Source organism: Oenanthe melanoleuca, chromosome 3 (assembly GCF_029582105.1).
Source record: "Oenanthe melanoleuca isolate GR-GAL-2019-014 chromosome 3, OMel1.0, whole genome shotgun sequence".
In the NCBI taxonomy this organism is placed as follows: Eukaryota; Metazoa; Chordata; class Aves; order Passeriformes; family Muscicapidae; genus Oenanthe; species Oenanthe melanoleuca.
Window position 1 is genome coordinate 80,887,252 of NC_079336.1, and position 14,398 is coordinate 80,901,649.

Genomic DNA, 14,398 nt, shown 5'->3' on the forward strand with positions numbered 1-14,398 from the left:
CAGCCTTCAGTGTTGGTGTAAAGTCTCCTCCTGAAAATATTGCAGCAGCCAGAAAATATATTTTATCTGGATGTCACTTAAAAATACACACAGAGAACAATCCAAAATCTTTGAGCAAAACTCTTTCCAAATATCCATTCTTCATGAAGACACGTTAGGTTAAAAGTTCAGCAGTTTCACCAAGCTTCTGGCTTGGAGTTCAAACCTTCTTGCGTAATGTTGAGGTTTCAGGGCATTGAACCCAGAGTATCCCTGGTCAGAATGTTGAAGAAAAATAAAAGTGCTGGAATAAAATGCTGTATATGACCTTTTCTTAACTTGATTTTCTACAGAGAATTTATTTTTGGTTCCAAATTGTCAACTCTGCAATCTGAGTAGTTTAAAAACTAGGTATTATAGAATCGATGACATTTTCACCCTGTCTGTGCCTTGACCTATGGGAACCATCTCCGAGATGGGGTGAGCATAAAACCCCCAAGGCCTGTTCTCTTTCTGAATGCATCTAGTGGCTGTTTCTTCCATTAGTGGATCACTAAAGAAGGCTTTTAACCATTATCCACATTGGTGGCTTTTCAGTCTAGGAACTGAACTGAGAGCTACCATTTTTATTATGTACAGGTTTGTAGGGACACGTAGAAACACACTGTGCTTTAGCTGGGGAGCTAAGTAGTAAAGTGGCAGCTCTGCAGCCTGGAACCTGGCTTTTTCCATGTGGCATTGATGAACACCAGTTTTGAAGAGATGCAGTGCCATCCACAAAAAACAGGTGGAAGTTCAGATGGTCTCTGTGTTGAGTTTCTCCTCAGTTATACATATTTGCTATAAAGACGGAATTGCTTTTTCCAGTGTGAGACATTTAGGAAAATTTTACCAGTGCAGGTAATTGATTTACCTGTCAATAGCAAAGACAGCACTTGTACACCTAAATCTGTGGTTAGTTTCCAGTGGTTATAATCAAGGTATATTTCCAGTAAAGTTGAATTTTAATGTCCCATAGTGCCCTGATCAGAGTGTTAAAATGGAAATCAATTTTTTTTTGCTATGAGGACACCAGAAAATAGATGGAATTTTATTATTCTAATTGTCTAAATAAGAAAACAATGTTTCACATGGAAATAAGGAGTTTGGGGGGATGTGATTGGACCTTTACCATTTATTTGTTTTTCTTGGAGCACCCTGGCAGTTCTTACAGAGTATTTCTCTCTCAGTAGAGGCACTCTAATGCCCTCAGCTGCTTATTTTGTCTGGAAAATTCAAGCACCCAGGATAATGATGACAACAACGGCAACATTTTGACTCCCAAATCCCTTGGCAAAATAGTTACATAATGTCTGGAAATAATTGGGCAGTGACAGAATGGAAAAATTACAATGACTCAAACAAGACAGGGATGCTCTTAGTAGTGGAGTTTAGTGTGTTCATTCTTCTGAGCATGGCAGTTATTAGTGCTACTGGGAAACTCTGGATTGACTTCCTCTGTAACTCAACCCCACTCTTCCCAATAGAAATACTGGAGAGATTTTAAGTTCCTAGATCAAACTTAGGTACTAATCTAAAGTGCTAGTGTGCTTTACTAGTATTCCTGATCTTATGGAATAGAGGATAGAATGGGACACCTTGTTCTACAGATCGCTCAATCCTTGGCTTCTTTCCTGAGGTGATCAAAAATGTGGCTCTGGGGTATGGATGCTTCATCCTTGGTACCTGGTCTTATTAGATAGAACAGACAGACATTACTGATTACAGTCAGTGTCATACAATGATTTTAAAGGCATTTCACACTATAAGACCTAAAAGGCACAAGACTTCATCTTCCTCTAGAGGAAAACAGTCATCTTGTGCATTGAAGCTGAAGCAGTGATATGCTGGTTCTGGCTGTCAGTGTGTGTGTGTGTGTCTGCTTAACTGATGTCATCATGATATATTTAATCTTCAGTGGACACTGCTAAATGCTGTCTCTACTGCGGGGGCGAACCTGTTGTGTCCTGGCTGAATTCCAGCCAAGTGAATACCTTTTTGTTGGCCTACTGCTTTTATTTCTGTTTGTACAGTGCCACAGTCTGTTTGACAGTGTAAAATAAATAATTTAAGCAGATGACTAAGACCCTACACTGGAGAACCTACAACCTCAGTGCCACAGCTGGGGCAATAAAGTAAAATACAGCCAAAATAAAATATACATGAAGTGTGATGCAGTCTTTGCAGCTTAAGTCATGCAGGAGGTGTCTTTTTGGAAGTATTTTTCTCTTCAATATCTGCTTCAAAAAAAAAAAAGATTTTATAGTGTGAGCATAGGAAGTGGCTATAGGAAGCCTTTTCAATTCTCTAACAGTTGTCATGAAAAACATGAGGACATTGCAATGAAACAGTGAAGAAGTAGAGAATAAGACTAAAACTGGTAGAAAAGAAAGAAATGGAGAATTCAGACTACAAAGGAGCAGCTTTTTTTCTTAAGAAAAGGGAATGGGTAACCTTTGGTGAGGTATATGAATACAACAAATGTGGTTCATGGTGAAGAAGATAAAATTGATCTTGGTAGCAGTGACTTTCTGATTGAGAAGTGGAGAGTAAGTGTAAATGTTACTGAAACTGCAGTGCTGCAACACCAGAGAAATTGGAAGTAATACGGGGAGGGGAAGGAGGGAAGGACAGGACTCCACACTACTTCATGAAAACCAGAACATTTGATTGTGTTTTTAGGCCATATGCAACCCTGTTCATTCCACCACCATGGTGATTTGAATTGCTGGCAAGCATGCCTCAGTGAGGAATTGATAAATTAGGATGCAAATTTGTGGTACAGTCAGACTCTGAGAACATGAAGGGCATACTTATCTTGGGTAAACAGTTAGGCTGTGAATTCTACTTGTTTTGTTTGCAGTCTAAGCTGTGGTGGTCATATCACCATTCAGAAATGTTAAAGATGGATAGATTTACTTGTATATAAATGAGATGCAAGAATACAATTAAAACAGTATTTGGTGTCTAGGAGGGCAGATTAGTTTTTACCGTGCATGTTTCTGTGTGAAGTCATAGTTATAGGAGACTATGACATACATAGTTATAGTACCTTTGCAAAAATAAAATAACTTCTTAGCAGGTAAAAGAGTAAATGGATTGTTTGTTCAGCTCAGTTAAGCTTAGAAAATTATTAATCCATACTTCATTAAAGGGTGGGGAAAAAGGTGTAAAGAAATACTTAGCTATTACTAGCCAGATTAATGACACTGACTTTAACTGCTTTGTTGCTCTCTTCGCTTTGTATTTTGAATCTTGACTGTTCTTTTAAAATGGTTTTCCTATTAATACAATTTGGATAGATTAGTGATTAGAAGGAATAAAAGGAACCTGCAGGCATATTTTTTTCTGGTTTTGTTTGGTTGTTGGTTTTGTTTGTTTATTTTTCTGTAGAGTTATTTTTCCCTCATTTAAGGGAAGGCAGAGAAAGCGTTGCAAATTAGTATTTCAGAAGAGAAGTCTCTTACAGTTCTTTAGCTTTCTTTGCTTTGTTGTTGTGTGTTGATAAGTTGGTATCAGGTGAGACATAGTGGATTTGTGGGTATTAACAGACTAACATTAGTGGTCATTAGTCACCCAGCACATCCTGAGCATCCTTAAAGTATTAAAAATAAAGAGATTTTTGACAGACACGTTGCAGTAAGTAGGTTCATGAATGTAGTTACACCTGACAGCCTTCAAATAGTCCTTGCCTTTTTTCTTATCACAGGACTTATTTCTGAGGCAAATAAATGAATAAAAATGAAATAAATATTGATATATATAAAATAGGAGAAAATCCTTAGGTCTGTGGAATGCTTTGAAATTATCAACCATCTCAGTTTTAATGGGAAGGTGTGTAAAGCAAACCAGAAGTGAGTTTCTGGACTGTCTTGCAAAGTCCTCATAGACACCAAGAGCTCTGCACTTCTGTTTCAATTTGTTGGGGGAAATCCATGAACTGGATTTAAAATGCACAGCATTATTTGATGGTGGAAACTGTTAACTGTGGCCATGGCTGATTGGGATTGAGTAGCCATTGCTGCACAGGACCCTGCTCATTTCCAGATCACATCCAGTGATCTGTTGATTTATTTTGGGTCTGATGCCTTTCTGTCCAACACAGCAGGCAGGTGTCTGTGGATCTTCAGGAAGCTTCCCTAAAAAAAAAAGTTTTAACTTCATGGATTTTAAGTGGTCAGGGTTTTTTGTTGCTGTTTCGTGCACTGGAGACCAGGAGGCTCCTTAGTGCAGTGACAAATCCAAACCAAAGGAGTTGGATTATTATTACACATGCAACAAACGGATTGTTTGTCTGCTTCCTTTTCCCATCCCCCATGCTGCAATTGCCATATAGTGCATCTGACATCTGTCACATTACATGTGACATACATGGAAAATTCCCATGGTAATTAAATCATGCTACAAAGCTCATCATTTCACCATCTGTATACTGAAGAAACAATGTGGTCCAGGGAATTGAGCATAGGATCAGTACAAAGCTCTTTCCCTTTATCCAATATATATATCCAGGCAGTTTTGAGCATGGTGTTTATTTTCTCCATTTCATCATCAATAAGTGACAATGTAGGGAGTTGTTTTAATACCAGGAAGTTCTCATGGTTTATTACTTGATAGTTGAATTATATAGAGTTTTAGCTTGGATTTGGGGGATGTAGGTGAGTTGGCTTGTGTTCTAAACCAGTCTGAATTCAGATTTCTTTCTACATCAGTGATCACACATTACATGTATGTGTTTTATCCAGCCACAGAGAAAGATGAATTACAGGGAAATGGTATTAACTTTGATTCCTTTCCTGGTGGAATAAGCTAGTGTGGTCAGTGATTCTTCATCATACATTTAGTCCCATGTTTCCCACTCAGGTGAGAGCTGTGGCTACATCCACTGGCATCATGTGTCTGTTGATGATCAGTGGAGATACAGCACTGAAAGCATTTACCATTAATGCTTCCTTATACTGTGAACTGTTTTTGCATGACTGTCTGTGTTTAGTTACCCGCTGAGTTATCTTTCTTCTCTTTTTCCAAAGGAGGTGGTACAAAAGTAATTTTCTCTGTTTTAGTTACAGTTATGCTATGGCTGTTAAGTGTGTTGAAGGACCAAACAGTGAGATGGAAACTACAAAAATCAGTTCTCTAGCACAGGAGAGCTGCAGGCAAAGCAATTGTTTCAGGGGTCTTACTGCAAGTGGAGCGTTGCTTATTTTGCATATATTGGCATGAAAGTTAAATCTCTGACATGAGAATGAAGAGAAAAGTGAGGCTTATGAAGCAATCTGAAAAGCAATTGAAATAGGATTCTTGTGTGCAGTTAACATGGATCTGATCCCATGCGGCTAAAACTTCTGATAAGGGTTGGAAAAATTGCATTAGCTAAATTATGTTTGGTCACTGGGCCAAGTGATTTAGAAATGAACACGTACGCCCTGTCAGAGGAAGAGGACGTTGTTATAATTAGACCTTGGGCAAAGTTCCAGGCTGTGACTCCTGACCTGAGCCGAACCACAGATGGGGCTGGGAAGCAGGAGAGGGATTGCTATGAGGAGCGGGTGTGTGGTTAGCTGCTGAAATGACAGCAGCTTGCTTGTGCTGTGCAAAAGGGCAGAACAGTAGAACTGAGAAGAGCTGTGGGAGGGAGTAACGTGCAATAGTGGGATTCTCTCCAGAGAGAGATTTCCTATTGATTCTCACTGGGGGTATATATATGGAGAGAAATATATAATTGCAAAATGTTTTATTTTTACTTGCCTGAAGTTGGGAGACAATATAAATTTTATTAAAAGAAACCCCCCCCACCTTTTGTTATCTTCATAAATTTTTCTGTTAGCTTTGCTATCAATTACCATTCAGAAAAATGAAAGTTGCTCTTTTCTTCATTACTTTTGTTGTCTCCCACCCTCGTCATCATTTTTCCTAGATTTGATTCTTGAGAAAGGAAACGCAAAAGAGAGAGAAAGAGGAAAGCAAAAGTTTATTAACTTGGAGGTAACTAGAAAATGTTTTCTTTTTGTTGATCACAAACAAAAATCAAAAAGTTTTAATTAATTGTTAAAAAGCATAAACAGTACAACTTTCAGGATTCTGAAGGACATCTACTTAACTGGCAGGTGTAATCTTTAGAGAGACAGCTCCAACATAGAAATTTCATTCTATTCTATTCTATTCTATTCTATTCTATTCTATTCTATTCTATTCTATTCTATTCTATTCTATTCTATTCTATTCTATTCTATTCTATTCTATTCTATTCTATTCTATTCTATTCTATTCTATTCTATTCTACTCTATTCTATTCTACTCTATTCTATTCTACTCTATTCTATTCTACTCTATTCTATTCTACTCTATTCTACTCTACTCTATTCTACTCTACTCTACTCTACTCTACTCTACTCTACTCTACTCTACTCTACTCTACTCTACTCTACTCTACTCTACCTGTGCTGGATTCCTCTGAGCAGTCCTCCAATTGTTCTTATTTTGAAAGCATCTAGACACCTCACCTGCCCGCACAATTACAGAAATGTTATTTTACCCCTCTATTTAGTATGAATTTCATGCCTGCTGCCTACAGATGGACCTGGAAAATGCCAGTGTTTTGAGTATGGGTTGTGTGATGGAGTGATGTTTCATGAAAGTGATTTTACTGGTCATGTGAGCTCTGTGCATTTCTGCAGAGTAGTAAAAAAGTAAGCAGCCTTGAGTTTCACAAGTGTGGATCCCAAGGAATTTTAGATTCTGTAAAAAAAAAAAAATCACAGTAACAAACATTAGCTTGTGTATTTCTCAGCCTTATGGATGAAGAAAGCCTGGAGACTGACAGCCTCTCAGGTGAACCTGCTTAAGATGAAAGCCAAGTAATGAAATTCCAGTGCAGGATAACCTGTGGTAGCCAGACCAGGGCTATACTTACCCTATAGAAAACATTGAGCTTCACATCCATTCACATAGTACTCATTTCCTGGTAAGGTACCTCTTTTGGCAAAGTTTATGCTTGAATCTTCATCTGAGCTCATAAAGGAGGATGTTATGGTCCTATCACTCCAATGGCTCAGCCAGTTTTTCCAAGGAAGGTTCATTGTCCATGCCCCAGAAAATGCTGGTCCTTTGATGGTTGGTGAGGAAGCCCTTTAGACAGTGGGCCAGAGCTTGGTTACAACCGAATTGATGCAAATGTAGTTGTATTGCATGTAAATCAGGTTTGTCTTATTGAATTGAGTTCCTTCCAAAAGAGAGTTCTGTCAAACTAATTGGTTTTAATCCCAGTCGTGACCAGATTGCCATAAAGGGCATTGCACTTGGAAAAATAGTACTTGAGAAGATGGTCTGTAGTGTACAAGTTTAATTTCTGAGGCTCTATTGTGAAATATTTTAGCAACTGAATCTCTTAAGTGTCCACTGTTGAGAGGAAACAGAAATTGCCATGCTTATCATTGTGATAGATTAGGGGGCATTTTGGTTTTGCTGACTGAAGCTGTGTCAAAGACCAGTTCAGTTTTAAGCTGACCTTTGGCATCTCTTAGTGAGAACCCGATGTTTTTTATGAATGGGCTTTTGAAGCCAGCAACATCCTGCCCTAGAGAATCCTGCTGGGACATACCACCCCTTGCAGAGCTGGCATGGAGAGCAAAGCGAAGTGGGCATGCCAGAATACAGTACTTTTTACCAGCTTGCTTTCCTTTCAGCCACATGAGAGTTGCAGCTGATGCCCCTCCAATGCATAAGAGAATGTGCTAGATAAATTAATCCCAGCACAGAGTAGGGCATGTGATTCCTGCCAAGTACATAGTGCCATAAGGGTAGAGGTTGGGTGGTTTGGGCATTTTTTTGCTTGTTGTTTGTTGGTTAGGTTTTTCTTGAGCGAGCATGCCAATTTCTGCACAAAGCATCCCTGGAGAGCTGGCTCTGCTCTGTGTGTTAAGTCCCACTATGCAAGTGCTGTCCCGAAGGTGCTTTTCCTTGCACAGATACTCAGTCTCTATGAAAGCTCAAAACAGCCTTGTCCTGGCAAGCAAACAGACCAAAGCATTGTAGGGCAGGTTAGGGCAGCAGCTGCTCTGATGACAAAGCTCAGCTGTGTTGTTGCTGATACAGCATCCAGCATCCTGTGGTTTGGTTCACCTGCCACCTCCCTCCTGCTGCCCTGCCCTCTGTCCAGGGAGACCAGCCTCACAACGAGCTTTCATTATTTACTCTCTAAGGATATGGCTTATTCTGCAGATAAATTGAAAAACTGAAGTCCTTAAAAATATAACACAAATAAGCCCGTGAGCTGTCAAACAACAAGTCCCTTAAAAGGGCAAAGTATGTGGCTCTCTGTGCACTGCACAGATCCCTCCTTTCAAACTGCTGGCAGGAGACTTCCTGTTTGGATGGGCCGCTCACAAACGGTGTTGTGTGGTTAGTGAAATCAGTCACTTCCCTGCTTCTCCTCAGGCCTCCTTCTGCCTCCCTTTATACCCCTGATACCAAAGCCCCTCAAGCCAGGGTCCTGTCAAGGTGGTACCTGGCAGCTCAAATGTAAATCTGAAGGCATGCATTAGCACTGTGCTGTTTCTTCCCTGAATACATAAAGCAGCCAAAACTACTTACATGTGTTTGAAAATGGGATGGACAAAATGGTCCTTGGTGATAGTCCTGGCTGTGAAGGAATAAGTGAATGTTTGGTGGTCTGCCTCTGCAGAAGATTGATGGTGTTTCATTGTTCTTTTCCTTTTGATCAAATGGGATACCTTTGAAGATTCTTATGTGTTCTGGATAAATTCTCTCATATACTTTCCTTCTGATAGTTTATTGTATTAGGGAGAGAAAGGCCAACACTGGCATTCTGTGTTAGCATTCAGCCGTGGCTACAGAGCATTGCTGATAAATCTAGCTGCTGTAAAATTCCACGGTGACTTTTTAAAACCTTTTCAGAAAAACTGGGAGAAGCAATTCTACACTGCCATGGAAGAACATGCTAATACCATACGAAGGCCTAGCTACCTTGAGTGTTTATTTTGCTCTTTTGGGTGTCAGATCCTTCTGTTGCTCCAGTGGCAGCTGCTGTAACTGCACAGAGCTGCACGGATTCAACAGTCTTTTTTATCATCTAATGTCTGTTTTTTTTGTTCTTTTGTTTTTCTTTCCTACAGAACATGATCAGAAGATAGCACCATACATCATGATCATGGCCCCCCGGAAGAGGAATCGTCATGCGTTGGGGTTTCTTTGTTGTTTTGGAGGTAGTGACCTCCCTGAAATCAACCTCAAGGACAATAATCCCCTCCAGTTCCTTGAGTTTTCTGTCCCAATCCCACCAGCAGAAGAGCTCAATGCCAGATTCGCTGAACTTGTGGTAAGTTTCTTCTAGCAGATTGATATATTTATGAGGGAGATTAAATCTTCCCTTTAAAAAGGAGGAGTAAGAGGACTTAAGGGATTTATTAGAGAGCATCTATTGAAAAAAAACAAAAAACCTTTTCATTCTTTTATGACTAGTTATGTGGTAGGAGAAAGGTGGTAAGAAACAGGATGGATGATAGTGGCAGTGGGTATAAGTATAACAAAATGTTTAAATGTGCTGATTTATTCTCATAGCACTATGTAGGATTGGGCATATTAGAAGGAACCTCTTAAGTTTCTGATGGTCAATTTCTTGTTTACAATTTTGGGATAAAATCTGCTGTATACTGTAATGCAGTGGAAAATCTTAGGGTTTGCAGATCTATAAAAGTAGGACTATTTGGTTTTGTTGATGAGTAGCATTTTCCTTGTGAGGTATAAGAATCAGGTGACCATGCTAATTATGTTTCATCACACAGCTGCCTTTGAACCATGAAATGGTGCTGTTGCAGCAGCAGCTGTAAACAGGAAGAGAAGGAATTATTTCAGATGAACTTTGTTGTTTGCTTTTGTGGTAAATGTTGCAGACTCCAGGAGCCAGACACTTGCTTTTCATGCCTGGCATCAAATGACTTCACTGTCTTCGTCTTCTCGTTTAGCCTGAATGTAAAACACACGCAGAGGTCATAGGGCTGGGCTGTTTTGCAAACTGTCGCAAAGGCCATGCCCATTTGATGCAGCTGATTAGGTTTCTCATTACCATTCTGAGATTGGAGCTTATGTAAAGCAAGATATATGTAAGTGTGCATATGCCTGAGGAGTGCGACTGAGGTGAGGAATAGAACAGAAAATACTGGATCTCAGCATTAGAGGAATTTGCCAATAATCTTTCTACGTTACACTTAGAACATTAGCCCAATAAAGTCTTGTCCATGGCCATAGCTTTGAAATGCTATAGCAATGAAAAGAACCATGTAATTTACATATGCAGTTGGAGGTGAGTATATGGCCAACTATAGTATGACATATCAACTACAGGGACAGCTGTAGTTTGTCAGATCAGTGGTCTGACAACCTAGCCCAGGCTTTAGGTCAAGGCAGGGTCCAAAGCAGATAGCTAGGAAAAAATATAAGGTGTTGGAGACTATAAGGTGTGGCCATAGGGTGGTCTTTTCCAGGATATTCTCCAACCTTCTAATAGTTTTCAGCTCAAGGACTTCCTCAGTCAAAAGTTGCATTCTGTGTACATAGTAAATTGGTATTTTGTTTACTATTGTACATAATAAATTTTAATGGAAATTTCTTTTCCAATAACTTTACACTTCCCCAGTACCCTTTAGCATTTTCAGTATTCTGTGGCAGGGGCATAGAAAGGAGTCAATAGGATTTCCAGCTGTTTCAGGAAGAATAATCTGCGCAGCAGATGAGTCTAGTTGCTTTGAACATTTGCAAATGGAGAATCTCCTCTTATGGAAATATTTCACAATATTCTGGTCTATATTTAGGTCAGTTTTCTTTTTATGTGAGACTACTTGAGTACCTCTTAGAGAATGCAGCTGTCTGACTGTGGAGCATTCCAGGTGGTGACAGGTATCTCTCAGGAGTAAGAGTGTAACCTGTAATCTGCTCTGCTGACAGTTTATTTCTGGATGCTGCTTAACCATTGGTTTTCACATGCAAAGCTCAGACTGCTGTATCAAGGTTCATCTCTCTCCAATACCAAGGTCCCTTGAAGCATTCCATCTAACCTTCCTGAAGACGTCACCAACAGATGTGCTTTGCTCCTGAACTTGGCTTGCTAAACTTTGAACCTGTTTACATTTGGGTCATAGTGAAAGACCTGCTTGAGTTGCTGCTGGGCTTCTACTTACTGAGAAGTGTATCAGTTTTATGAGGAGTTTGAGCTTGTGGTGGTATTAATGATGCTTTTAACTTCTAGTTTTATGTCTGGCAAATACTGGTGTTCCATGTGCTTGCTTGTGGCAAAACAGCTTGCAGCTGCCTTATGGAAGTCTATTAAAAAGTATAATTTATAATGTTTCTGGTGCAAAATTTAATGACAAGTATATGTGACGATCTGTAAAAATTTTTGGCCCCAGTAGTTTGAGAGTTGTTGGTTTATGCTATAACTTTTTAAATGTGCTGACAGCTTGTAACTGGCATATGCATTTCAAACAAATGAAGCCATTGAAATGAAAACAGATCATATTCAGTTCTTATATTTAATGATAGCACCCAGCCATCATTGCATGAGAAGCGAGCTGGGAGAGAAAAGTGCTGTTTTTCAAAAGGGTAATGGTGTACATCACACATTTTTATAAAACAGGCAGATAGGATGGCAGTGCATGTCCATAGCAGTTCGTGATTAGACAAGGTAATATGAGAGCAGTTAAGGGCTTTATGTGCAAGAGAACCGGGGCTGGAAACTGGGCTGGCAAAATGCAGACTTTGCCTAGAAGGGCCAGTTTGTCCACAGGTCTGGATTAATGCATGTTCTATGAGACACTAAAATAAACAAGGCTACATCTATATTGACAGCTCAGATGAGATTTTAATTGGATTAGAAAGATTCAGTCTGTAAATGCACCAGTGTAAACCAGCGACCTGGAAGTGCCTGAGAGAGCTCTGTGCTGTGTGCTAGCTCCCTGCTGCTTATCCGTTAGGGTCTAGTCTGGGTGCACTTGTACTATATAAAAACCAGATTTGAGTGTAAAGCCTTTTGACCCAAATCCCCAAGTGAAATGATGACACCAACATCATTTCAGGTCTGTAGTGAGAAGAGCATTTGTGTTAGCTCCCTGAAGCTGGCCCAGGGGGTATAGCATCATCTTGCCATCTGCTCTGCAGAGGGTATAATGAAACATTGGTGTGGTTGAATGAATTTTTAAAAGCCTTATTTTTCCCTTGTTGCAGTTAAAATCTGGGGCATTTTCCCATGGAAGAGTTAATGACAAGAAAAGCTGATCATAGCTGTGCTAGAGAAGTCTCCCTTGTGATGAATTTTCCAATCCAGTAAATATTCAGTATTCAGTTTCTACTTCCCTTTCTGAGGAAAACTGGCATTTTGAGAATCAGGAGCATGTCTTCTTCTGCTGTTGTGCTACTTAAACTAGTACCATGAAAAGTGAATTTGGAGATGTCCATTTCTCAAGGGAAAGAAATGAGGAATGTGTTGGGATTCTTTATTTGTGATGGGTTCACATAACCCATTGCTTGTGTAGTCTCCAGACTGAGGCAGATACACATGTGCAAGCTGCTCTGTTTGGGAGATGTACCCAGACCATCCAGCTATGCAATGGCAGCTGCCTGACTGGACTCTGACCAAGGCAGTGACTGTGAGATGATAAGCTGATGCTGATTTCAGCTGAAACACCTGCTCTCGTTGCCACTCAACCAGGAAAACAATTCTAGGCTTATGTGTTACTTGAAGCTGGATGCTGTGTTTATGTCTTGTCTGATCAATTAGAAAATTAAAGCAGAAAGAGTTGTTCCAGATAGAATTTAGAACCTATCTTGATTTATTTCATTGAGAACATGTGCAGAGAGTAGGTCTGAATGAAGACGATGGCTTATGGTGATTTGGAATGATTTGGTTTGGGCTGAGACAGGAGATGATGTACCAGCTCTCAGGCCATCTGCTGGCAGTGACTGCCTTGGGATTAATGCAGTAGTAATAGTACAGGTAAGTCCTTATCAAAGTCTAGATGCACAAAATACAAATCAAACAAAAATATTTATGACCACAAGTTTTGCCCTCCAAAGGCTGCTTTTGTGAAAGAGGACAGAACAGCTGGCTTTAGCATATTCCCTTCAATGAGCAAGCAGAGAGAGAAGCTCTAGGCAACAGGGTGTGTGGACTGGTCCTGTACCTTGCACGTTGTAAAACTGGCCCTACCTGACTGTTGAGGGTGATGTGACCAGCATCACTTTTGCTTCCATACTGCCATATAGTGGTAAAGTGCTGCTGCAAATGGTCGTTTGTTGGCAGGCTCCAAAATGGTTTTGTGCCTGCTGGCAAAAATATCTATGCTAGACACATGTTTTTGCTTGTACAGATTTGTTGACTGAACAGGAACCACAGAAGAATCTGGAAGAACTATTGTAAGGCAAAGAGAAACAACTTTTTTTCATGGAACAGCTTTTCCATGTCCTTGTTCATATTTGTTAGCAGCAGTGTATTCTTATCACAGTGGATTCTGATACTTTCTGCTAATTGTTAGAATCCTGGATTCTTCTTGGTGGTTAAAGGTGGTGTGCTGCTTGACACTAAAGATTTTGCCATCTAGATCTCTTATAACCACAGCTTGATCCCAGATTGGAACTCAGACCATACCAAGAAGGGCAACTTAAATGCTGGCAATTCAGAAAAAACAGAAAAATGGGAAGAATGCTAGCACAGAGAGAAGAGTTGTGTGAAAAGCTTGTGCTTCTGTTGTTTCTATTTTTTAGTGACTGTGAGATGGTCACGATATTTGAGAAGGTGAAGTGCAAGATTCTCTATTTTAACATGCAAAGTTCTTGGGGAAGAAATGCAATTGTCTTTTGTGTTTACATTTTCAAAATGGATAGGATCATTATATTCTCCAAACTTGAATGAGTTACCTTCAGCACATTAGAGTCTTATACTGGGGAAGATGTGAGAAATGCTTGCTGCTATACTTTTGTGGTCTTATCTGCCCTTGAAGCATTCTTGCATTTACCTCAGGTGGGATATTGGCTGGAATTCCCTGTCATGGTTTCTCTTACAGTGCATTTGAGTCCATTTAATTTTTAGTTTGGGAGTTTGTTGGTTTTTTTGGTTTGTTTTTTTGTTTGTTTGTTTGTTTTGGGTTTTTTGTTTGTTTTTGGTTTGGTTTTTTTGTTGCTGGTTTTTTGTTTTGTTTTGTGTTTTTTTTTTTTTTTTTTTTTTTTTTTTTTTTTTTTTTTTTTTTTTGTCCCTAAGGAAGGGGGTTTTGTCGACTTTTGGCATAAAATCTAAAGGTACATTATTTACAATTGCGGAGCAGCATAAATACTTAAGGACTCTCTATATTTGAAAAATCTAAAATTAGCCACT

General features: G+C 39.5%; 1 protein-coding gene across 3 annotated transcripts in view; it reads left to right on the forward strand.

Moving 5' to 3' along the window:
* DAAM2 (dishevelled associated activator of morphogenesis 2) overlaps positions 1 to 14,398 on the forward strand; it is a 173,132-nt gene that overhangs the window by 44,801 nt on the left and 113,933 nt on the right. For 2 of the 3 annotated variants that reach the window (XM_056487308.1, XM_056487310.1), the window contains exon 2: positions 9,153 to 9,355. In XM_056487308.1, the coding sequence (XP_056343283.1) occupies positions 9,182 to 9,355 (174 nt within the window). In that variant the 5' untranslated portion in view covers positions 9,153 to 9,181. Of the gene's footprint in view, positions 1 to 5,935; positions 6,004 to 9,152; positions 9,356 to 14,398 lie in introns of all 3 variants that reach the window. The other variant, XM_056487307.1, reaches the window with a different exon arrangement.